The sequence below is a fragment of the Echinococcus granulosus genome (assembly GCF_000524195.1).
Source record: "Echinococcus granulosus chromosome Unknown EG_S00026, whole genome shotgun sequence".
NCBI lineage: Eukaryota > Metazoa > Platyhelminthes > Cestoda > Cyclophyllidea > Taeniidae > Echinococcus > Echinococcus granulosus.
The window spans coordinates 247263-271615 of NW_020170406.1; the positions used below are offsets into that span (position 1 = coordinate 247263).

The following is a 24353-nucleotide window of genomic DNA, read 5'->3' on the forward strand; positions in this document are numbered from 1 at the left end:
ATTAATTTTGCCAGGAAAGAGAGCCCTATACCGAATAACTGACACGTTTTAAAGTAACACTCGTTGTTTTGCAGAATACAAGATAGAAGGTGGCAAAACGACTCAGCTTGAAGGGTTAACCTCAGTTTCACAAAATGCAAAAAGTCTCTCCTCCTAAATGTCACAATAAGTTAGTTTAAATAAATTTTATTCCGGTGGTACATATACCCTCTCAGACCTTCATGCATGGTAAAAATAAACTGCTTATACACCGGTCTGGCTTGTGTTGAAAGGAGGAGTGATCAGAGGGTTTTGCTTAATAATACCTGTAGGTGTACCCGTTCCGAGTAAAGAGCAGTCCCAGTTCCTTTTGCCGATTACCAAATCTAAATGGCGCAGAAAGTAGGTACCCACTATGAATGACCTAATCCGCAGAGTCACTTCGGGATGGCTGTAGAAGTCAAGTATATTTTATGCCAATCAACTCAATCTCGTGTTCTGCAAAGAAGGGTGTAAGTGGTTGGAGCGACACTGGATTTGGAAGATCTGCAAAAATTTATTGTGGAATTGTCCGTAGTAATATGAAGAATTGTGATTTCCACGAAAACTGGGGAGTATCTGCTCATCGAACACCTACACAGAACTCGGGTGAATTAGAATGAGAATAAGGTGGCCAAGTAGAATAGATACTCAATTTTAGCTGTGCAAAGTTATTAGAAGTTGTCCCATTAACTAGCCCTGCTCCCAGTTCAATATTTCTCCAAATGACAAACGTCATATGAATCGTACCCCTTCTAGAGCAACGTCCAGTTTCAAGCATTATGAAACCATTGAGTCTTATTTTAACATTGTTTACAAAGGAGGTCAAATGGGATCCCCATGATTTATAAAAGATACTAAGATCAGATTTGTTCTCGCTGCTACGAAAACTTAATGAATATTTATCCGGATCTATGGGCTGTGTTAAAATGACTGACTACAAAGTGATAAGGACGCCACTTAAAGGGATGGGATTGTGTAGTGATTCAATGTAAATTAAGTGATGCAAATTCATCAAATGAGCCCTTCAACCCCCGCAGTTTGTACTTCCGGCATGGCAGTATAGCTTTTCAGGCAAGCCCCTAGCCTAACAGTTCTTCTTATGCTACTAATAGAACCTTAACTCTGGTATGGGTGATTGCAACCTCTGATATAAATAAGAGAGCGATTTAATATTTTAACTGGGTTGTATACCATGTGGTTTCATAAGATAACTTTTATGGATGTAAAAATGTTAAAAGCCTTAAGGGCTCCAAATTCTGAACACCAAAATCTAGGATCGAAATAATATATCTAGTTATAACGGATTAAAGTTAAGTCTAAGCCACAGGTGTTTGTTGTGAATATTATATTTAAATCATAATAGGCTATAGTGAGTGCAGTTAATTGAAGTCAAAATCAGCAGCCATATTTGAATTCCCTACCACACCAAGTCAACCTGTCTGATCATGTCTGCCTGAACTACTTTTCGCCTTATGGAGGTTATAAACAATTTACTTGCTGGTAAGCCCTCATTCCCACCAATACTAGGGTTAAATTCGACTTCAGAAGTTTGGTTATGTATTTTGCATGCCCAACTACTTATGATTTGGGTCGCCCCAAATAGTCCGCTTTTTAATCGAAATTCCTAGTTCGTCATTTATTCTGGTGGTAAGTGCGAAGTAGTTAGTACAGGACGAGTTAATTAAACGCTTTAGTTGGTTTTGACACCGTGGTTTATAATGCCAAAGCTTGATAGAGTGGACTTTTTCTCCAACATTTCCCTTAACTACCGAAACCGCGGGAGCAAATTCACCCAATCATGAGTATTTTAGTAATCCTAATGACTCTCCTAACACCATGGTAATACCAGATTTGTTGTCTCAGGCAGTTTTGCTTTGATTGCGATAATTGGTCGCAGAATACTTAACAAAACTTTTTCCGACGTCTTTTATCCTTAGTGTTACTCTTGAACGCGTTACACGTAATCACTGCGTGAACACATGGTTTATTTGCTTTTCTTCTACGAAATTAAGGTAATCAACGTAAGCCGCGCACCGACACATCGGTGATTTCTAGTAGTTCAGGCAGCATTCGATATAAATGGCCACATCGGCGTAGGCGCACGAAGGTCCAAAAGAGTGCGGAAGTAGAATCCGTGCCAGCAGCAGCAGCAGCAATATCGGAAGTCGGCTCGGACACGGCGTCGGTCGTGTTATACCCGGGTTTGCTGCGAGTGCCTGCGGACGATTCCTGTGTTGTCTGCGCCAATGACGTGGATAGCCTCTACGCGCTGCAAAAGTGCGGCCACCGGGCCTGCCTCGATTGCTGGCGCGCCTTCGTGGCCTCCCAAGTATCCTCCTTTGCCATGGCCCATATTACCTGCATAGCCTGTAACTGTCGGCTGTCAAGAGCTCTCACTCTTCAGCTCCTCAGACCTCCTCATCAGTCTCACTCCGAAACCTCATTTACTCAGAACGCCTATGTCGCCTTTTCGGCCGGGCAGCAGGCATCTGCGGCAAAGTTGTACCAGCGATATGAAGACTTTCTTCTTCATCAATACCTCATACACGATAAAAGGACGCGTTGGTGTCCCCGTGGTTGTGGGTGAGCTTCATGAATTTACCCCATATGTGCGTGGGCGGCTTCGAAGCACGTGACTGACTTATCATGCACACATACGAGGTTCGGTTTGCAATCTTCATGTATCATCTGAACTTTGTTAGGCTGCTCGATCTCCCCTACCCCGATGTATTGATACGCCGTCATGAGGTAAATGTGCGCTGAGGCCATGCACATTGTCACATTGAATGTCCTTCAAGGTTACGCGAACTCTGCTTCAGCTGAAATCCTCACCGCTTGTTTTAGCTTTTAGTCCTAATTAAATGGGGATCTTTAATGATTTCAATTACTTGTAAGTACTGCAATTACTAAACATATACTTCGATCCGGCTTATTCCCGATGCGCTAGTATTTGATCGTTCACAGTCTCTTCGCTCGGTTCAGGCATCTGAGTACTTCCATAGTTTGCATGGTAATTAGTTATAGGAAAGAAAGCAAAGCACTCACAGAATTTGCGGAAATGTCATTTAAAAAGGGCGATTTCACTATTCGAGCACATCATTGTATGCATGACCAATCTTCAAGTGGTTGAGAAAAGGAGCACAATATTACTGGAGCACTTTACCAATTTAATTGGAAAGCCCATGCAATTAGTCGGACCTCCTGTTTTTTTGTCATCATATAGATTTATGATTTTTACCCCACTCCCACGAATGCTACCCTGATTGCGACATTCTTAGATAAGCTTGAAATTTACACCACAGGATTGACTGGAGCACTTACCGATTCGTTTCATTTGCGGTGCCTCGCGAGAAATTACCACATTGTTAGTATGATAGTATAGCAGAGAGGAGGTGGCAAATGAAAAACATTTGCTGTTAGGATCTGAGAGGAATATCGGCCACAAAAACTCCGAAGGGATATGTTCCCTTTAGTGGTGTGCTGCTCAAAAATAAAAAAACATCTTATGGACCAAGAACATCCTGCATCGTTTCATCTTCTTAAATTTGATCAATCTTAATGCCTGTACTCAGTAGATGGTGCTTTATGTTTTACAATTTTAGCCTTTCTTACTGCTGACATCGTCTTTCAAACTGTGCTTCAAATCCACTAGAGTGAGATTGATATACATAGATTCGATTACTGAATACTTTGTCAAGACAAAAGTTATTTTTAGCTATGTGAACCGCTTATTAAGGTCACATGGGTACGTGGAGTGCAATTTTTCGAAAAGAACCTTGTCGTTGTTCTCGATTCTGTTGCTGTCGATACTTGCACTTGTTATAGCCTCAAGTTCATGAGCGCGATCTTGGGTTGTGTTGAGATCTCCGTCGGAGTAATGAAGAAAAACAAGGAAAACAAGGACCTTAGTGCCAACCACATATGTACAACCACAATACTTCACCTGCGTGTGCGTTTATTGGGTGAACTGCTGAGTTATGGACTGGTCCATTTCTGCTTATTTATGCCATCTAGATTGGGAATGGCCTTAATTATTGACCAGTCAGGATGGTCTCGGTGGGAGCGCTGTGAAATGCTCTAGAACACCAGAGAGAAGGAATACGTAGGCAAGTATAGAGCTTGAGAACAAGAACGTTATTTCTGAAACCGCAGGCATCCCAGCACTCCTCGTGGAAGTCATTAACGACCTTTCCCAAAGTTGACTTGCAATCTTTCCGTTGTTCCCCCTCACTTAGCAAACTGCCATCTTAGTGCACAAAACAAATCAACCCGAATCATTTTCTGTAGAGCAGAGTCTGTAGGTGGGAGCGCAGGTGGTACCTCCGGCTACTTTGAAAGGGCATCCACCATGACGAAGTGAGAGGCTCTGTCGATTTGGTGTCGAGGTGAAGTTGTAACCGGAACTTTTCTGGCTTAGGCCAAGGTACCGGTGGGAATTTTTGCGAGTTCTTTACTGCTTGCTGACAATGCCGATGGGCTTTAACAAAATTGGTGACATTTTTGTCCATGTGTAGTCAATAAATAAAACTTGGCGATGGACTTCATGCGGCTGACGTCAGGATGACCAGTATAAAATTGGTGAAGAGCCCCCAGACGTAGTGACTTAGCCAAAACAATACGATCACCAAACACTTTACAGCCTTCAGCGATGCATAATAAACTATAGCAGTGGAGTAGTGATGTGAGATTATTGCTGGGTAAGAATTTCACACCACTCTGCGACTTCCCATATCTCTCATCCCGTACTTTAAGTCGGGATTCAGTTGCAGTTATTTCCTTTTCTGGAGTCACTCTACCCTACAGGATTGATTATACAAGAATGCGCCATTACTGCGTTTGTCCATTGGTGCTAAACATTGACCGCGGCTCATTTTGTTCATTCCCGCATTATGAAATGCCAAAATGGGTATTTTCGTGCTTGTTGGAGGGGATCTGCGCATACGTGTATGCACGTATGTATGCATGGGTTACTAGGCTCAATTGCTCATTCTATTCGTTATTTTTCCTTGATTACTTCAACCCTGGGTGATGGGGAGAGGAGAAAGCACGTAGTGAAGCATTTCTCTTCTTATCCCGTTAAAGATACGCAGTGCTTGCGAGCCACAAATTTCGAGCCTGTCCCCGAATTGAATGCAGTAACTCTGACTGCCCGAATGCGGCCTTCTGCTACAAGTGCCGAGGGCCCTGGAGCACTGATGGTTGTGATCACATCTGTCATAAGCCAAATACTGCCGCTTCTACATCTGTTGGAGGTGGGACCGAAGGCACCAATAACCTCATCGACAACCATCGATCTCTGCTCTCACGACTCCAACAACTGTTCCGCCTCTCTGGTGCCGTTGCAGCCCCTATGGACGCCGCAGTAGTGGTGACAGTAGCGGGTGGAGGTGCTCAACCAAAAACGGAAGCGGATACAAGTGGTGATTCCAAGGAGGGTTCAGGGAGTCAGGTTCGACGTCTCTCGGAACGGCGCTTCTCCACGCCCGCTATACCGGTCCAGGCTGCTGATGCTATTGGTGTGAACACCGACGATGAAGATGATAATGGGCCAGTGGATCAAGAGTAAGTATTCTATATTACCTACTTCAACGCACAAAGGTTTGAAACGCTATTTTCGTGATCTCTGGCCACGGAAATAAGCTTTCCTGTGTTTTCTAGTGCTGGTTTAATTAAATTTTGCGCTTCAGTGTCCGCAGGTTTACTGTTTATCTTTGTGCAACCAGATTCGAATTTGAACTTTGAACAAGCTGTGCTTCTCATAATTTGAAGTCTTGGTTACCCTACGCCTCAGTAAAATGGGGTGGTCACTTAAGATACCTGAAAAAAGAAACTTAAAGTACATTGATATGTTTACCTCTGTGCCCTACTAGTTGCAAAATTCGCCTGTTTAACTAACCATTCTGGGGGAATGATTGACCATGCCTATCATTACAAAGTTTGGATTCTCATACTAATTTATCGTATGATCGTTCTTGTTAATCGTGTGCAAATTTTTATTAAAATATTTCTTCCCAAAAGAAATTCGCAATTTCCACTCAACTAACCGATCAATCCAAGTAATTTTCCCAATAGGATATCAGATAACAACTAAACGGAAGCTTATTGTATCAAGACAGGTCGCTTGCCGTATAAATGGTCCCTCATTAAATTTCAAAACGTCTGGATTGACTTAGCATTAAAGTGAATCTCATTAGTCGTTAAAGCGTAAGAATAGTCCACTTGGCACTTCACATTCTTGTTTAAAACACTGGTAAACACAACTTGATGCGTAAATGATTAGCTGTCAGTGATCAATCGTAGATCTTATCATACCCCTACTTATTTTACAATTTCTTTATATTCATTTTTTCTAGAGTAGACTTGTGGAAAGTATGCGTATTTAGCATTGAAATCAGCCAATCAGAGCCGTCATACTATTTGATGTGACGAACTGGGGAAGTGAGTGTAATTGAGAGGTAGAGAATTCACAATGTGAAAGAAGGCAGGAATTTTAAAGTGATTTTTCTACACAAACACATACACACACTCCCGCAAGCATAGAACACGCTGTAAGCTAAGGCAAGCTAAATATGGCAAGAACGCCAATTTAGTTAAAAAGCCTTTTTCTGGATGATGCTGATGATGTTGTGTGGCAGTGTGTTTGATTTTCATCCATAACCATGTCCCATTGTGTGCTTTAGCGTGTGTTCACGCACACCCACGCACAAACTGACTTTTTTTTACAATAAACATCCAAAATAAACTTCCGGCTCTGGGCTGTGTCATAAACAGACACACTTGACCAGTTCCTACCTCCGTGAGAGCCATGCTCGAGCGAGTGGTTTCGCCTTGGACTTATGAAAAAACAAGATCTACAGTGCCCAAAAACATTTTAGAGCCCAATAGTTTGGAAGTAGTTTTATTATACATGCTGGGAAGGTACAGAAGACAGGTAGGAGGCTGAACAGACTGCAGTGAAACGAGGGATTAATTCGCGTTATGGATGAAACCTATACCATTATTTCATCAAATATGACATGCTTGACAGTGGATTCGACAAGAAAGTCTAGTACTGTTGTTCAGGTGGTTGGTACATCAAAATTGATATTATTTTAAATTTATAAGAATCACTTTTAGCTGCACATAAAAATAAGCTGTTTTTTGTGCCGACTCTTCTAATCCATCTAGAACTGCGGATAATTTTTGATGGATCAATGTTGCTGAAGTAGGAACGTCAAATCTTGATGTTTCCTTTCTATTGCTGCTGTTTTTGGCTCTAGAGTACTTTTTCTCACACGGTTGACATATTTTTAAGAACAGGACTTCTTACTTAATCTGTTAGTTATGCCTGTCATCAAGCAATATCCCTTTAAGGTTTCCATCTACTTACATTGCGGCATTGTGACTCCATGATGAAACTCAGGTCCGAACACATCGAAAAAGGGAAAGTCTGTTATCGTAAACTGAAGCGCATATTTTTTTGGATGAATACCTGATGTAGTTAAAGTATTTGCATCTCACCAAAATCCCTCTTTTTTCTCTCGATCATTCATTGGTGAAGCACCCTTTTCCTTCTCTCCAGGTACAGTTCATTAGTTGTTGTTATTAACACAATAAATCTGTTTTTAACCGATCACATATGGGCTTTTCAGGATATTTTCTTCCAGATTACAATGCGAATTATGAAGCTCATTGCCTTAAGCTTTATGCAGATGTCTCATACTTTGTCTCTCAGCATTAGGCAGGGATGAAAGTTCAGGGACGTCTGTCCCTGTACCTCTGAACGCCTTTAGGTCAATAACTGACAACTGACGGTGTGTTTGAATTGTTGTGTACCCTTGATCTTTGGAATATCCAACCATATTTACGTCTCCCACTGACCAGCGTCTGTTCTTTTACATTCTTACTATACCACCCGGAGAATTGCTTTTTGTTACAACAAAATGGCAGCACGTGGGAGTATTGAGAAAGCTGAGCCTGAATTGTCCTTACCTTACCTTACCTATAGCATTCTCGAGGCAGAGGAGAAAACAAACCCCTACTTAAAGTACTACCGGTAGGTCAAGTGGTGAAAGACAAAGGCGCGGGGCGTGCGGTTGAGTTGCGCGTCGCCAGATGATTTGATATTATTTTAGCCGACAATCCCCATACCTGTCATTAGTGCCACTATAAGAATGCCTTTTTTGTCATTGAATGCCAAATATTAACTATTTCCCCATGTATTCATATGATTTTGGTTAGTCTTGGCTTCGTGTAGGTGCTTTACCACATGATGCCCACGTTCCCATTGTAATTGCTATGCTGATATATTCATTTATCCCGTTAAGTATAGTTGATTCATTGGTTAATCTATAGTGTTTAAAATTACCAACCATTATGCACACGCACGAAAAGTAATGGTTTAAAAAGCGGTAGGTTTCAAGTGTAAAGCTGCGTGTTGCTAGTTGACTGAAAACGTGATGGAAAAGTGAAGGCTTGCCAAATCACTTTTCACAAGCATGTCTGTTTGTGAAGATATGTGTGTGCGTCACCAAAACACCGAACCGCGAATGAAGTAGGGAAAGGAGTTGATAATGCACATTGTTGGTAAGTAATGCAATCAACTCGAGACCGATACTGTAGCCCAAATGCTTTAGTGATTCGTTCGTCAAACGGTAGATCTTAGTCTTCTTCAAGGCTTATGGCGATGTTTCTTCTGTAACGCTGTGAGTAGGGATGGATTGTCATATCACAGCTATACTTGTTGGCAATCCTCTTAACGAAACTCCATACACATTGGTCTAAGTGGTCCAAATAAGACCTAGAGGAGTTAACATAAAATAATTATCATTTCTGCGTCTTGCAAAGTAGCCAAGTCCAACGGAAACACTTGAGGTCCACCATGGGTGACCTTTAGCATCTGAATGATCTTACGACCTTGTGGGAAAAAACTACGGAACACGATACGGTTCTTGTTTATTTGTTCCGAATTTTTTTGACGATATCTTGTCCTCATTGCATAAATGCCATATTTTTAGTAACATGTAAATGTCGGTAAGGAGAAATTCCCTATCATAAAAAGTTGCCATCTGGTGACATTTCAGAAAACTGGAATTCACACAAACACCTTGATTTGTAGTAGCAACGGCAAATCGTTTCATCGACTGCATTTGCTTAGAAACCGTAATAAGGAGGCAAAGCCCCGTCAGGACCTGAAGCCATTGTATCACGTCTCGTAGGCGAAAACGCCTAATTCACCAAGTACCAACGAATCGCAGGGATGTTGTGTTACTGATTGTGCTACAAACACTCGTGGAAGGTGATTTTGTGCGCAAACTAGGGGCATCATTCAAAAGGGTAATTTGTTATGGCTCTGCAGTAGCACAGTGTCCGCTCCTTATCAGTTTACGACTTGTCAAAAGGCACAAAAGATGTTATTCTTATAACTTAGGCTTGTTTTTAGCTCTGAAATAAACAGACAAGTGTATGTGTGTTAATGTTGCGCGCTTGAACCGCCAAACCTTACGAGAGTCACCTCATCTACAAGTACCCCGAGGTGTTGAAATCGCCTCTCCAACTATTTCGTAGATAAAAGCAATGTGACACTAAGTGTGCTTATGCACTTGTTACACAACTATTAAACTATTGGTTTACAGTCATACTTACCCCCAAGGGATGGTTTTTTTTTATTTTTTAAGGTCAAGAGAAAGTGTCTTTCTGCATACTTACATTTCTTTTTTATGGCTCCATTCCATTCCAGATCTGACGTAGATATATCGAAGGTCGAACTGGAACTCCCCGATAATTTAAACGGTGAGTGGCGAATTGCTTTATCATACGTGTTTCAGGTAAGAAAATAATTAACATTTTCAAAAATTGTTTGTTGAAATCCTATGATACCCTTCAAAGGTGTAGCAACTAATTTCATTTGACTTTTGTTAAGTATTTGGCATGTCATCTGCCACTGTTATTTCCACCTATACTCGAGTGCCTCGCAAGGGTCCGCTTGCTTAATCCGTGTGGGGAGAACCCATCCCTGATTTGTTTCAGTTACTTTAGCATTGCTGGAGTAGTTGACTCTGTCAAACTGTGCGGTTCCGGTCTAACGTTATCCATTTTAACCTTTGTGAAGGTTTAAAATCGACAACTAAGTTGGAACTTTATCACTCAAACAATGAGTCAGCGTGTTGACGTTTGGGTTAATTAGTAGCTCTCTTCAACGGACAACTATACCATTCGTGATAGTTCGATTAGTCTGCATATTTTTCAATGAAAATTCACCAATCACAACTCAGGATTGTGCAATCCGGATCATAAAACTTGACAACAGTCAACGCTCAAATCGAGTTGTCATAAAGGGGATCGAACGTTTCGCTACTTAGTTTCTATCGTTTGCGCGTCAGCAACAGTTGAGGTTAGAATGGCGTACTTTCACTGAAGTGGAGCCTCACTTGTCATGTGATTGTATCCACGCACCACCAACTTATTCATTCCTGTGCAAAGGGAAGCTATACAAACGTCCCTGTGTGATGAGTGAATTTGTTACAGTCACAGATGGCAGATTTAAATGGCTTTTCATCTCATTTTAATTCTTATAGGATAAATGGTGAGCTGACTTTTAAGTCATTGGGCAACATTTGCATGGAAAAAAGGGACAGGCAAACAAATTCGACTCAGTTCACACCTCCTGCGCCTCCTTTATTCGTTTGTGGCGAAAAACAGCTCGTGAATAAGCCAGTAACAAGGCTTGAAAAGTAGTCGTCGGTTGGATTTTACCTCCATTGAGGAGAAAAAGAAGTCTTTTTTCGACTTTTTATCGTCTCCATTTAAAGCCCTCGTTTTCATGCGTTTGCAATCGCGTTAGTGTCATCGACAATCCCAGTTACTCTCCCATGCGTCGACTATTCTTTCTGGGTGAATATAAATAGCTTTGCGCTGCGCCTTGTCTCTTGGGTAGTTGGATAAGGGAGGGGCGGAGATAGCCGTTGTTCCTTTCCCTTTTTAATAATTGCGCATTGAATTTATATTGGCCCAAAAGTACACCCTACCAGACCTATTTTCTTCAGATGCAAACTGGAAACCTCTGACCAGTGAAACTGTTCATTTGAAATTCACCGATTTAATGGGTCCGATTGGGCATTGCTTCTTCCGTGTTGCGCACCATTGGGCGTTGCTATACCGATCCCTTCCACCTTTGAATGAATGCGTAATGCTGCTTCCTTGTGTTTGCAGGTCAAGTAAAAGCGTGTCCTCGGTGTAAAACCTTGCTGCTGAAACTCGATGATGGATCGTGCAATCACATGAGCTGTTTCATCTGCGGTTGTGAATTCTGTTGGCTTTGTCTTCGTGAGGTTCGAGACACCCACTTTCTTAGGTAAACAGTTCCCACTCCAAATGTGCCTACATTTTACCCTGAATTGTTATTAAATCAATCTCATGTGATCTTGAAGTGATGTCTTAAAATAAATACGATCTTTTTAGGGGTTATTTTGTTGCAAGAAACAACTAATTATTTAGAACAAATAAAAACAGGACCAAAACTCGAGACCAGCTGTTCTAGAATGAGTTTATTTTGAATGAGATAAATGACCTCTTTGGTATTGTTAAAGCAGGACTGCCTTTTTAATCAACCCTTCCTCTCAATGCTCTCATGGCCTTCTCGTGGTAACGAATTGAAGTGTGCATGCCCCACGCATGAAGGAGGTTTCACGATACTCATTTTACCAAGTCGTGGGTTTTTTTTGCTGTGAATCAACTTTCCAAGAGCCAAGAACGGTGGATTTATAGTTTGAGCTTAGCAAAAGGGCACATAGGACGATCTTTTGTTTCGATAAAACCGATTCATGATGAATCTATCCCACCTACTTTCGACTAGGTGTTGTTGCCATTTCAGGCTAGTGATTTTTGAATGATTCGGCTTGATGTTCTACCAGGCTTTTATTCTAACTCATTCCGTGGAAGAGGCATGTGTTAGTGGCCTATTTTGACTTACTTTGTGTCACCTTAGAGGCTTATCATGAGTGGATGACGCATGAGGCATTGTATAAAATCACGTATTTTCATACCCTTAAGTTTCTCGCCCAAAAAAAACACGTGGGGACGCATTCGGGTGTGGACTATCTTCTGGCATTTGAAATCCCAATTGGTTTTAATTAAAAGCTATTTTTAAGCTGTTTGCTGCAAATTGAAACCCGAAAATGCATAACTGCCAATTACATAGACTTCTAATCTAGAATGCTGAACTGAATTTTTCAAGGTGAAATGTCAGTCATTACCAGCTTTGCAGAAGTGGAATCAAATGTAGAAATTTTAATCCACAAATTCACAGTCACTTTGTGCGTTATCTTCAGGCCAAACGTTCGTTGCTGTGCTCCCAAATGATGGGTTTAACATCGTCCAAGTGAATGTAATAACCAACGATCTAGATGTAGTAATGCTGCTAAATGGGCTCCCAGTAATGGTCAATTTACAGCAGTGTGAATGTATTTGCCTGCTAGAATCCACTTTCGTTGCAATGTAGCACGGGTTGCCTATCTCTGTCCCTAGTTAGATGTTACATGGACTCGTAATTTCACTGGTATTTTCTTTAAATTTTCACTTTGCCATACTTGTGGTCGAGAGGACCAAATGTTGGGATTCGTTTCAATTACGCGGGCCAATGCATGGTCAATTTTAAAAGAGGCCACTTTTTGAGTTAGAATAAAGGCCTGGTAGAACATCAAACCGAATCATTCAAAAATCATTAGCCTGAAATGGCAACAACACCTAGTCGAAAGTAGGTGGGATAGATTCATCATGAATCGGCTTTCTTTTCCCTTAAAGTCCCACAGGCTGCACCTTTTGGGGCCGTAAGCGATGGCCTTTCCGTCGACGAATTTGCGCAATGCTGTTGGCCGCCTTCGGTACTCCCTTCATCCTCGCCATAGTAACCGCACTCGCTATGCCCGGCATAGCAATCGGCTTTCCTGCCTACCTTGTTTACAAGGTCATTTTACTCCCCATCGGTATTTAACTTTTGCTAATGTGCTCGCTGAAATAAAACAAGTAGTTGGTTTTACGCATAAATCATTGATATAAAGCTTAACCTATAGAGCGAAATGCCTTTGCATTACTGGTCGAAATACACTAGTTTTAATACTTTAAAGTGTGGCTCTTATTAAAGTCGTATCTTGAAGTTTGAACTTGTGGGCCTCTTCTTTGCTCATCATTTGGTACTATTCCAATTGGTTATCTCGTAAACATCTTCACTACTAGCGTCACATGCGACGTATTCTTTACCACGTCATGGTAACCGGTTGCACTAGGTTGTGTATTAAGCAGATTAGTTAATTTTAAAATAATAGTGTAAAGTGTATTCTAGAGAATAGCTACGTTGTGGTCTGTGGTGGTCAATTTTCCCCAGAAACCCTAGTAGTCAGTTTTATAATGGTTACTTAAATTTTCAGTATTTTTCCTGACTTTTTAGGTGGGTCAAAATGTAAAGGGTAGAAAATGGAAACGTCTTCTTCTCAAAACTTTGTCTTTCTTCGGAGGTCTCTTGGTTTCCCCAATAATTGCAGGTAAGCCCCCTCACGGTGTTATTGTCATTAATGTTTTCCCTTTCCTTCACGGAGGACTCAAAGTTCATTACATGCTGCGAAAACATCCGCGTAAAATTGCAATCAGATAATCTCTGAATGAAATGTACCAAACGCAGAATTTGAATTGTGGGGTCCGATGCAAAAGCAAACTGCTGCCATCAGTCATCATTCTTTATTTTAACTTGACATTAAATGATTTATGCGTGAGCGCAGACATTATCAAGCTGTGAGAGTAATCGGGAGACAACGGCTACAGGAAAGGAGATCCTTAATGCCAACTTACAACCAGAACTCCGCATCAGCATTCCCCCCCTCAGGACTGGACACTGAGACATGAGCCGGTGGCCTGTGATCTCATTGTGGATATTAGCCTACTTAGGGTGTCCCCATATCGATATTGACCAATCGAGGAGGACTCAGCCAGAGCGCTCGAGAAAAGAAAATTTGCGGAAAATTCTAAAACTTCGGGACGGAAGCGTCACTTCTGGGGATTGCAGCCACCCCCAGAACAATCGGACATTCGCGTTCATTCACCATTTCGGCCTTTTTTGAAGGATGAGTAAGTAAGTAGCCAAGCTATTTTCAAGTACAAATTTTGCCGTCAAGCCAGAGGATGTTGCTCCGCGCACAGTTTGAAAATTTGGTTCATGTTTTGAGTTAGAATTTTCAAAATGGTAGCCCTGCAGGAACTCCCAGCTAACAACTCCATCAAGCCCTGACAGCTGTTCCTGCCTTCAACTTGGACTGTTTCGACTCGCTATTGATTCGAGAAGTTCGGACTATTTTCGAATTGGAGTTTCGTCGTGACACTGGGACACGAGTAAAGAGTTCGATCGTTTGTTTGTGTGAGTAGCTTCAAGCTGACAAGTCACTTCGTTGCTAGAACTGGGTTGCGTGGGAAACCAATGCAGACAATGATCAAACACACAATCTAACCGACACGTAGGTGCCATTTGAACCCACAAAAAATTCGTCATTGTGACCCATACACCTTCTTCTATCAGGACTGGTGGCTCTCTTCGGTATTCCCCTGGTGCTGATCTACGTCTACATCTTCATGCCTATCACCCTCTTCTCCGAACTGAAAGTGCGCCTCAGTACGGACTCGACGAATGCCCCGGACGTTGACCCAGAGGTAGGGTTCAAGATCAACTGGGATCGCGTAGGCGAGTCCGCCTCTACCTCCTCCTCTACTGTCACTGCTTCCGTCGATACCTCGGCACCGGACGACAGTCCCAAGACGACAAAGGCCTCCAAACATGCCCAAGCACGGTCCACAAAGTCCCTTGAAGTGCTCCACGAGAGAGCGGCGGAGTTTGATCCGTGAATGCTGTCCTGCCACAGGTAGATATCCTCACCGATGCCTCTATTCGTGTTGAGACAGATTCTACCCTCTCCCAGTCTCCTCCATTCAATTACTGACGTGTCTGCCGGCATAACGAGTCGGCGGCCAGCCACCCACCGAGGAGCAGAATGCCTGCGGGCTTTACCTTATTTCGCTTTTGTTACGATAAATGACTGTTTTATTCGGCTTTATTTTCCTAGTGTGTTTCACGAATTGTCAGGTTTGTTTTTTTCGGAGAGAGAGGAAGAAAAGTTGCTGCGGCAAGCTATTCAACTAAAAAATTGTTTTCTATGAATGAAGCTTAAAGTGCGACATGTCATGCTATGCTTCAATACGTTGCTAATTCCACCTTCTTGACTCACTTTTTTTTAGGTCGGCTGGCATTAAATAAACCCGGAGATGTAAAAGACGAAACTACAAATTAGTAAGTTTGTGTAAGACCTGATTAACTCGCCAATTTGACTGCCGTATTCAGCAATCGTGGGTAGTACAGCCCGTGTTTTTGTACAGGGGTGCTTGAAGTACCGATTATGCGATTTACCGTAATAGAAAGTTCAGAGGGGTCGCAGATGTGCTGAGCCTGTGTTCATTTGGTGTAATCAAATGAAAAGGGTAGTCTCTCAGACCTATGGAGTCAGTTTAAAGCAGATGATGGATAACATCACAAATCCGAGGACTTAATGAAGTAGTGAAGGCATGAATACTTATTTCCAATAAAAGTTTGAACAGAAAGATGGTAACATTGGAATTTGGGACAAAAAGTGATCATACTGAAACCGGTAAGGACAGTAGCTTTCATTTAAATCATATAAAGCCTTTGTTTGATAAGATAGTACCACACGATGAGGTGTATGACACAACTGGCTTCGTCATTATAGGGAGAAAACAATGCGAGGGACGAGAGAGTGACTCAGTAAGTGATTTACCCCGGGAAAATGGTTTTGTATGCAAGTTTGTCTGCACTCTATTGCACAATTTGACGCAGGCTCTGCACGAAAAGCATTTTTGGCAAGTAACTCACCAATTCTGACGTAAGCATGACACATATTTGATTTGAAATGACTGAAACAGAGGCGTCATCGAAAGATCATTCAAGACGCCAACTCGATGAATTCATTCGGTGTGGAAGAGTGAAGTAGGAGGTTATGGATTCACTCTCTACACCGACCCACAAAAGCACTTCAAAAACTGAGACTCGACTAGTTGTATGCAATGGCAAGGGAGCTACTGTTTCCTGGCTGGGAATGGACTTCTTGTCTCACCTCGCTAGAATCGGTCATTGTTTTTCCGAGACATGTTGGAAGCGTTGGGTGCAGAGCGTTATGGCAAGTTCGGAACGGGAAATTTATTGTAAAAAATCGTGTAGAAGTGTACGCTTTGGATGGGATTAAACAGTTAACGGACGGTTAGGTATTGCCGTAAAGTGACGGGTAGTTGTGACACCTATAATACCACTTTTTAGTCACAATGGTTTAATACATCAAGTCTTATAAATAATTTGAACTGGAGATCACATGGAATGCGGTACCAGGTCAGTAGCAAGTGGGAGTAGTAATTGATAAAATTATGGGAAAAATACCCTTATCAAGTGGTATCGACGCTGCTTAATCGGGTACTATTTGGGCGTGTTCTAAAGTTATCATGAAATCCGATTTAATGAGGTAAGAATCGTGAAGGATGAATGTAGCTACTGCGGGATATATTGAAGAAGTGAAAATTGACAAGTGTCAAAAAAGACATTATGAGGAAGTGCAATGTCACAAATGAACACCTAAGAGTGTCGCCTAACCAGTCGCTCCCACTCATTTACTATTAGCTTACGGAGCGCATGCATGCTGTGTGGGGTCGAACCCTCCACTGCTGCTGGCGATTGGTAAGCCAATTCGTTATTTGATCCTGCCCACTACACACTTAGGCTTCCACTGAGACAGCAGATCAGGAAAATGCAAGCACATGCCGCTTAGAGGAAAAGGGTTCAGATTGCGATTGGCCAAGATTTGTTTTGTTTTACTGACTGGTTTAAGGATCACGGGCACCCCCCTTTCCTACATGTGGTTTGAGGGTATGGCACTACCGTTGGAAGTATGAAATGATGAGAAGGCGAAAAGTCCCATTAGGTGAAGGATGCACTCAAGAATTACGTAAAATATACACAGTAATAATGGTAAACGTTGACCTCGACTTGCTTTCAGGAGGACTTGAGGTGATCGGACCAGAGAATAAATTTTGCATCTACAATGTAAATCGGTAGGTTAAAGGTTGAATATTCACAAACGGGGCTATGGGCAAAACAAAGTTCGCTCACACATAGATGTAAGGCACTAAAGTTGGCGTTATTCACCTAGAGTTTGTCCTAACAAAGATGCAGTCCATTTGAAGTCTCTCTTTATAATGTGCTAGAGACGGAATCTGTGCATAGTCAAAGGTGGACAAATTCAACGGCTACGTATCGGGAGTCGCTGCTTTCAACCTTGATTGAGGGCACGTACACGTAACAAACTATAGCAGAGGTTTGATTTATTCCATTTTTGGGTAATAAGCGCATGAGTGGAACAACACCATTATTCCCCAAATCACAATTCCAGCCGTACAAAAATACGTTAGGTCAACGAAATACCCACCTCCTTAGTCATCAGCTTTTAAACTCGTGAGTAAGAAACTCAAAAATTCCTACAAGACCAACTAGTGGAAGCAATTGTCTTGTTTTCACCACCTTTAGTCAAAAGTTTTGGAACTCAGACAAGCACCTAAGTTGCCCCGACCCAAAAATTACTCGAAAACGCAATTCGGGACCTCCTACTCACATATATCAAGGCAAATTGCGCGAATAAGTTCCATATTTATTTAAGTTACGTGCTTGTGAAATCTAGCAGAGGTACCTGCCCGAAACACATACACAACTAACCGGTTTACGCTAAGCGCCAAGGGCAAAGGTAGTTTCAAAACCACGTCTTTTTAAGGCAGGGTTTATAAAGCAGACGTATCAATCGTTGACAAGATTTAAGATACATAGTTTATAGATTTAGGGTCTACGTAGTAGGAAAAAGTGGGTTGAAGCTGCTTTGACCAAAAAAGTAAAAGTATAATATGGGCTTAAAGAAAATGTAATTCTGAAGTCAAAAAGCCAAAATAACAATGCCTCTACTAATTCTTAAGGGTCACAATTTATTTCAAGGGCAATTATTCTTTCGATTTTGATAACAATTTAACCGTTATATTTTAATATGTAATTTGCCGGAATTTTTGTGTCGTCTATGCAATTGTGAAAACTGAGTAAAAACCGATTCAGCAATTATGACTTGCTATAATGGGTTACAGTGGCACCTTGAGTCTTCTCTTAAGCTGTATCAGGACACATCGAATAGAATCGGTAGCGCCTCTGGACTTTCCTAATTTCGAAAGAAGGCAATACGGTGGGATTCGGAGCTACCGGCATAGCCTTGATGCCAGCCAGCTAGTTAGCCCTCACGGCGAAGGCACAATAGTTAAGGCACCAAGTGTCCCGGCACCAAAGCCGAGGGCTGAATAATTAAGGTTTTGCAGAAAGTCTAGTATATGGGCACAGCTAAAGTTTATACCGCCGAAGCTGGGACACAACCCATGGATATTAATGGGCTTGCAAATTTCAAGATTCATTTAAAAATATAAGTTTACTGCCTAGCTCTCCTTTCTTTGGGAGTTTTTCCTGAAGCTACCAGTGTTCACTCTTATGCCTCTTCCATAATAAAAGGCGAGACAGGACCAAAAATAATCCAATGAATTTGCCTCATAAAAAGAAAGCCATAGATCTGGATGATTTCCTTAAATAATGAGCTTCCTACAAGGATAACTCTATCAGATGAGAATTATTTGGCGGATTGAGCCAAAGGCCAGATGATGTTTGACAGCAAGTTTGTAATGTAAGCTAATCGCACATCTTAGTAACAGTCGTCTAGGGGCAACATGAGAAAGAAATAACAGCATAGTTTTAGAGGGGTGTTAAAAGCCTTCTTCGTTTTTCACCTAGCCCCCTTTGGGAGTCCTCTTGCAAAGTCGAAGTTTGACATTTGCCTGAATTCGACTCCACTTTAACTCTTTCATAGTGAGCCCCAAAGATGCAGTCAATCACAGCAGATGATTCCCTTTTTGACGATTAAATTCAGTACCTAACAAATGTAATAATGATTGTTCTTAGCAGGACCAGGTTTGCCTGCTGGCTTAAAGTCTTCCTTTAAGAAATGATAAGGTTAATAGATATCGAAAACATTTTGTCATTATTATGATGAATTGGTTCAGTACATGCTATTAGATAAATGAGGTACTTAGCTAATGAAAGCAACTTTTCCTTTGAAGTAAAATAAACTACTTAGCCTCGTCACAATTTTATTTAACCACACAGGATTATTAGTTATCGAAGCCTAAAGCTTCTCCTTTCCACCCCTATGATAAAAGCTGACAAAATCCTGAGAAATTGAGGACAGGCAACTACCTCTCGATTGCTACTAGGGCTGAGTAAAATTAAAACAACCAAACTGGAAGACTTTAAAGGGACTAAGCTGCAAGAACTAACTCTTAGAAATACGTTATCATACTTGTTTAAAACAGGCGATAAATCCATACCGTATGATTTTTTAAATTGTAAATGCTACTGTACAGTGTGAGTAGCATCATCGTGCCAACGTCGAAAATTTTAGTAGGGCTAATAGAGGCAGCTACTTACTTGTTGAGCTATGAACAGGCATTTGGATGGCTGTGCATAATATTTTAAGTCAACGAGGGATAAGCTTTAACCAACCACTCACACAGAGGTCCGCTTCTTAAAAAAGTGCTTTGCTTAAAATAAAAGTGGCAGAACACGCATCCAGTCACCTTACGTCTGTTGTTGCGAAATTTGATGTGGCCAATATATAGAACTGATACATTTGGAGTTTGAGAGAACCGCTACACGCCTGTGATGTAGTTATGCAAGTTTTTGGATCAAATGGAAGAAAAAAATGTCTCCACATTCTGCTGTCTTTCGTGTTTCACTTTACACATTTGAGAATTTAATTCTCTTAGGACAGCGAACACGCATTTGTGTTGAAAAAAATTTGCTATTTGAGATGAATGAGAAAACCTATGAATAGATAAGTGGAACTAATAAGGATAAGGCCGTAACAGTATCTTTCAAACAAGCGTCGAATTTCAGCAGGTAATCTGATATTTAGCCAATTCTAAGTAAAAAAGTTTGAGTGGAAGTAATAAAACTGGGAAAACTAAATGTTTGCCAAGGAGAGCGAGAGCATAAACTATTTCCACGAGATGGTTTTGGTCTCTTTGTTGCGGTGTCAATGTTTACTCGTTTTCGATTGAGAAAAACATGTGTACATGGGGGAAGAAGATTTATTAGAGCAATATGCATATGCTAGAGCAAAGGTATCAACTAGATACAGTGATTTTTCAATTAAGTTACACCTCTGCACCTTATTATATTATATTAGGTGAACAAAAAGATGGCGTGCCATTCGATATGGTCAGCCCTAATGTCATGCAAAATTGAGTCATTGATATGCATCAACTCACCAATCTGCCCACACGGTACCCTTTATTATGCCCTCTACTACTTTTTACACATTTGTACTCACACACATAGAATGTCGTTGGTACCTGGTTGATGTGATTGAACACAGCTGAAGCTAATCTAGCCGAGTCAGCCCCAAAGCTGCAAAGGCGTCTCGTTCATTTTGCTGTAGAACCTTCGAAGAGGGTGTAGTATGCAGCAGAGTTAGTAAAACATTCTACTTAGGAATAAATTGGAGGAATATCTTTCTCATGAGTTTCGCTCCAGGATAGATGCAACACGTTTAGGGGGGCTATCTGTTTTTATTCACGAAGACGTAAGTGCTGCTACTGGCACGTTGAAAGAATGGGAGGCGCAAGTGACAGGATAACACTTTAGTTATATTTGAAGCCAGCAATGGCAAGAAAATTGATTTTTACCAGCGTGAGCAGCAATGGTGAAGTTATGGAAGCAACATAGAAACTGGGTCTCGCTCACATGTACCAACAACAGATGAGAGACGATAGGCTTCAAAGAGAGAGTGTGGTCTTCGCTTCTTTCACATGTAATGCAAAACGCCTGATTTAGGTTGCTGAATGAATGACTGACTCAACGCTAAACTGGTGATGAGAAATGGCTCTTGTTAGGCGAACGAATGCATCATTGGTTGTCTTAAAACGGTCCACTCACCACCCCACCCACACACAACTCGAAGACACGAACCACCTCATACTTCCGAGACCATGCATACTAAGTGTGCTAGTATGTGGTGCACTGCGGATACATTTGATCGCTTGCTGAAGTTAAGGCTCATCTTGTCGATACAACGTGGCGCAGGTGTGCAAGAAAAACAATGAGGATTAGTGTATCAGTGAATAAAACCCGCTTCTTACACTTGTGAAGATCCAAACTGTCAAAAAATTCACTAGCAGAATGGTTTAAGGCTTACAATAAAAAGAAATTGGAGCGGTAATAGCTTGCCTCATTCGTTATGTAATCGTGACCATTTCTACGCGAAGGTATGCAAAATAGGCTGGACATTAGAATTGCCATATTTTGACAGAAATAAAGGCAAAATTTAGTCTTAAAATATAAAATAAACGCTAAGCTAAAATTTTGCCAACACGCATCTCTTTTGGAGGCAAACGAAGACCTCCATGTTGATTATTCCAAAGAAGTTGATATTTTAGGCACTCCATGCAGCTACCTAATTTTATCTTATAATGAGGGTGCATACGCTTATTTAGGTGCTTGGCATTGCAAAGAGTGCAGGTTTCACCACCTTGCCTAGTTAGATACGAGCATCATTAAATATGCATTCTGCGTGCCTAATGAGTTTCCGCGTAAATTCTGCCACGACTATTGGATATTTCACTCAATCAAATGCAGCATTATTTACTCGTAGTCATAAAACAACCCTTGTTAATTAAATGCAATTTATAAACGACATTTATCCGTGGAATCAAACTCGAGCAATGAAATCATTCTTGTTCTACTAATTGGATCAAGTCTAACGAATATATTATTACATGTTGTCTTTCTTAAGAAAGTATTAAATTACCAAATGCTTAAAAGACTCCCTTTATTCTTCGATTTTTTTTTGCAGCAGACAGCGATTTAAGTCAATCCCATATTCTGGTTCTGCGGGAACATCTTGAATGGAAATTTACCACAGCCATAATCCACTTAATTACCTTTTTTTAACAAAGCTGCCAAGTCTTCGGAACTGAGTCAATCAGTCCCAAGTCGTGTACTTGTATTTGAATGTCCACAGAACTGATTGCGTCTAGTTGGCGGGATCACTCAATTACACCTTCGAGTTGCGCAAAATTCACATGACCTAGAGGGAGTTTTAGTGATGAAATAAACGAGTAAATCATATTTTGGGGTCATTTTCGCATACTTGTGGCGCAGGTTACACATTTCTAAATTGATGGTCAACGAACCTCAATGAATAAACCTTGTAGATTTTCTAATTTGTGAGAAACTAAATGATTGCACATTTGGGATGACCGCTTGGGCTTATGAATACTAAAGTGAGCACCAAAATAACCGACTGATGTCTATCCCCGTGATTCAGCCTCGGTGTCTATTATATTTGACCTTCCTAATGTCACCCCTGCCACTGGTCTCCCAGTTGTTCTTCATGTTGACACTAGATCCGCTTCACGATTAATGTGCCTTATAGAGCATTCAAAGGCGAATCAGGCAATATGGATACCTTCATTTTATTTAAAATAAAAGTAGTTCCTTAATAGCATGCCTAAACTACGCTTAAGGGTGCTTAGTCTATTGTATTGGCTGCGGTGCGGCGAGATGTTCCCCCAAGTTTAAAAAGGGAATGACTGAATGGACTGGTAGGTGACTACTCCTAAAGGTAGGTAAGAATCGACGTTTACTGCAGACAATTCAACCTACGCAGACGCATAACACAAAGGCCGCTAAGAGCCTGACTTTTGGACACCATCCCGAACTCATGCACAGAACATTTGAAGGGGCTGTTGTGCCCCACAAGAAGAATTGATTACAATAAGCTACAAGGAGTTGTAAACAAGAGTTTTTAAGAAAGCGTTTTAAGTGCCCCTTGATTTGGTTTGTCGGACGCTTGGTGGGATGGAGCTCTGATGATGCCACCTACGCCTCACGTGTCCGATCCCTTTTACCTGCTAACATTGTAGCTAACCTCAAAATTGTACACCTCATGAATTCATCTGAAGTAAGTCTACTATGGTCGCATAATATTTCCACCCTTTGGTGTTCAGAACAGCAATATTAGGACCTAAAAATGTCTCCGTAGGTAGGTATAATGTTACAGAATTGAATCTCCCACGTAAACGATTCTCAGGAAGTTGCAAGAGTCTAACTTCACCGGATTGCACCCACAAAACGCACCATGCGGTGGCTCCTATTAGAGATGAGATTTGTGAAAGATCAAAGTCCACAAATGTTTACCTGAAATAGATAAAGAACTCTTTCATTTGTTTTTTTATTTGAATGAACCCTCCCCTTACCCCGCCATGACTATATACCCCTTTTCAAAGAAAAAAACGAGCAATGTAAAGCGAATCAAAGAACTGTAATTTTGTACAGATTTAGGTATCGCATAGAAACGCTGGGAAAAAGTGTGAAACACACACACACGCACACACTTATAAGGCATTATTAAAAGGAAAATGGGAGTTAAAAGGACCAGTAGAATGTTCACAGCACATTGATCGGACGATGGAAGGCATTCCGAGGTTGATTAGATGATTTCATTGTTAAAATAAACATTAACTCCTCATACGGTATATTCGAAACTAAAAACAAAAGGCGGAAGGTTAATTATGGATGCTGACACCTCTTTAAATCCACCCGAACCTTTTTTTTCTAAAGAATCGGCCAACTTTATTCACTGGTTTGTTTAATCTGCTTGTCAAGGCAAACAGCAGACTACTTAGTTAAGGAGAAACAGAAGGAACCTCACAAAGGGCTGACGACAACTGAGAACAGACTGAACAAAAACAGAGGGTGAAGGTCATTGTATGTTAATAACACAGACTGACGACTGCCTGGCTTAATTAGCATTGCAACTTCAGTCTTGATTGAGGAACAGGCAAACTGCCACCGAGAGAGAGAAAGAGAGAAAGCTATTATGCTATGCAAATTATCGAGTGGGTAAAAAGTGATACTTTGCGTGTTAAACTCAGGCAGAACTGATTTATGCAGGAAACGTGCTCTCTCGTCTGCCTTAACGAGGAGGTGAGAGGGACGAGGTGGAAATGAATCACTGGTGCCACATCAACCGGGCTCCATTACAGGCATCAAATCAACGTCTTTTCAAGCCGTCATGCCACCTTTAATGGAGTGGACAAGTTACCAACACTATTTATGAGCCCTTAGTGTGTTTATCTCCAGAAAAGGCGACTTTAATGATTGACGAGGAACGAGG

General features: G+C 41.3%; 1 protein-coding gene across 1 annotated transcript; it reads left to right on the forward strand. All coding sequences in view use genetic code 11, as the record gives it.

Annotated features, from left to right (window-relative positions):
• Nucleotides 1-1493: 1493 nt before the first annotated feature.
• On the forward strand, nt 1494-14886 carry EGR_04274 (E3 ubiquitin-protein ligase RNF19A; the record flags this gene model as incomplete). The annotated part of the gene is made up of 9 exons (XM_024493523.1): nt 1494-1521; nt 2034-2604; nt 5104-5583; nt 8009-8056; nt 9740-9792; nt 11212-11353; nt 12802-12964; nt 13445-13538; nt 14564-14886. The coding sequence occupies 9 exons, from the start codon at nt 1494-1496 to the stop codon at nt 14884-14886; spliced, it is 1902 nt and encodes a 633-aa protein (XP_024352031.1).
• Between the last annotated feature and the right edge of the window lie 9467 nt (nt 14887-24353).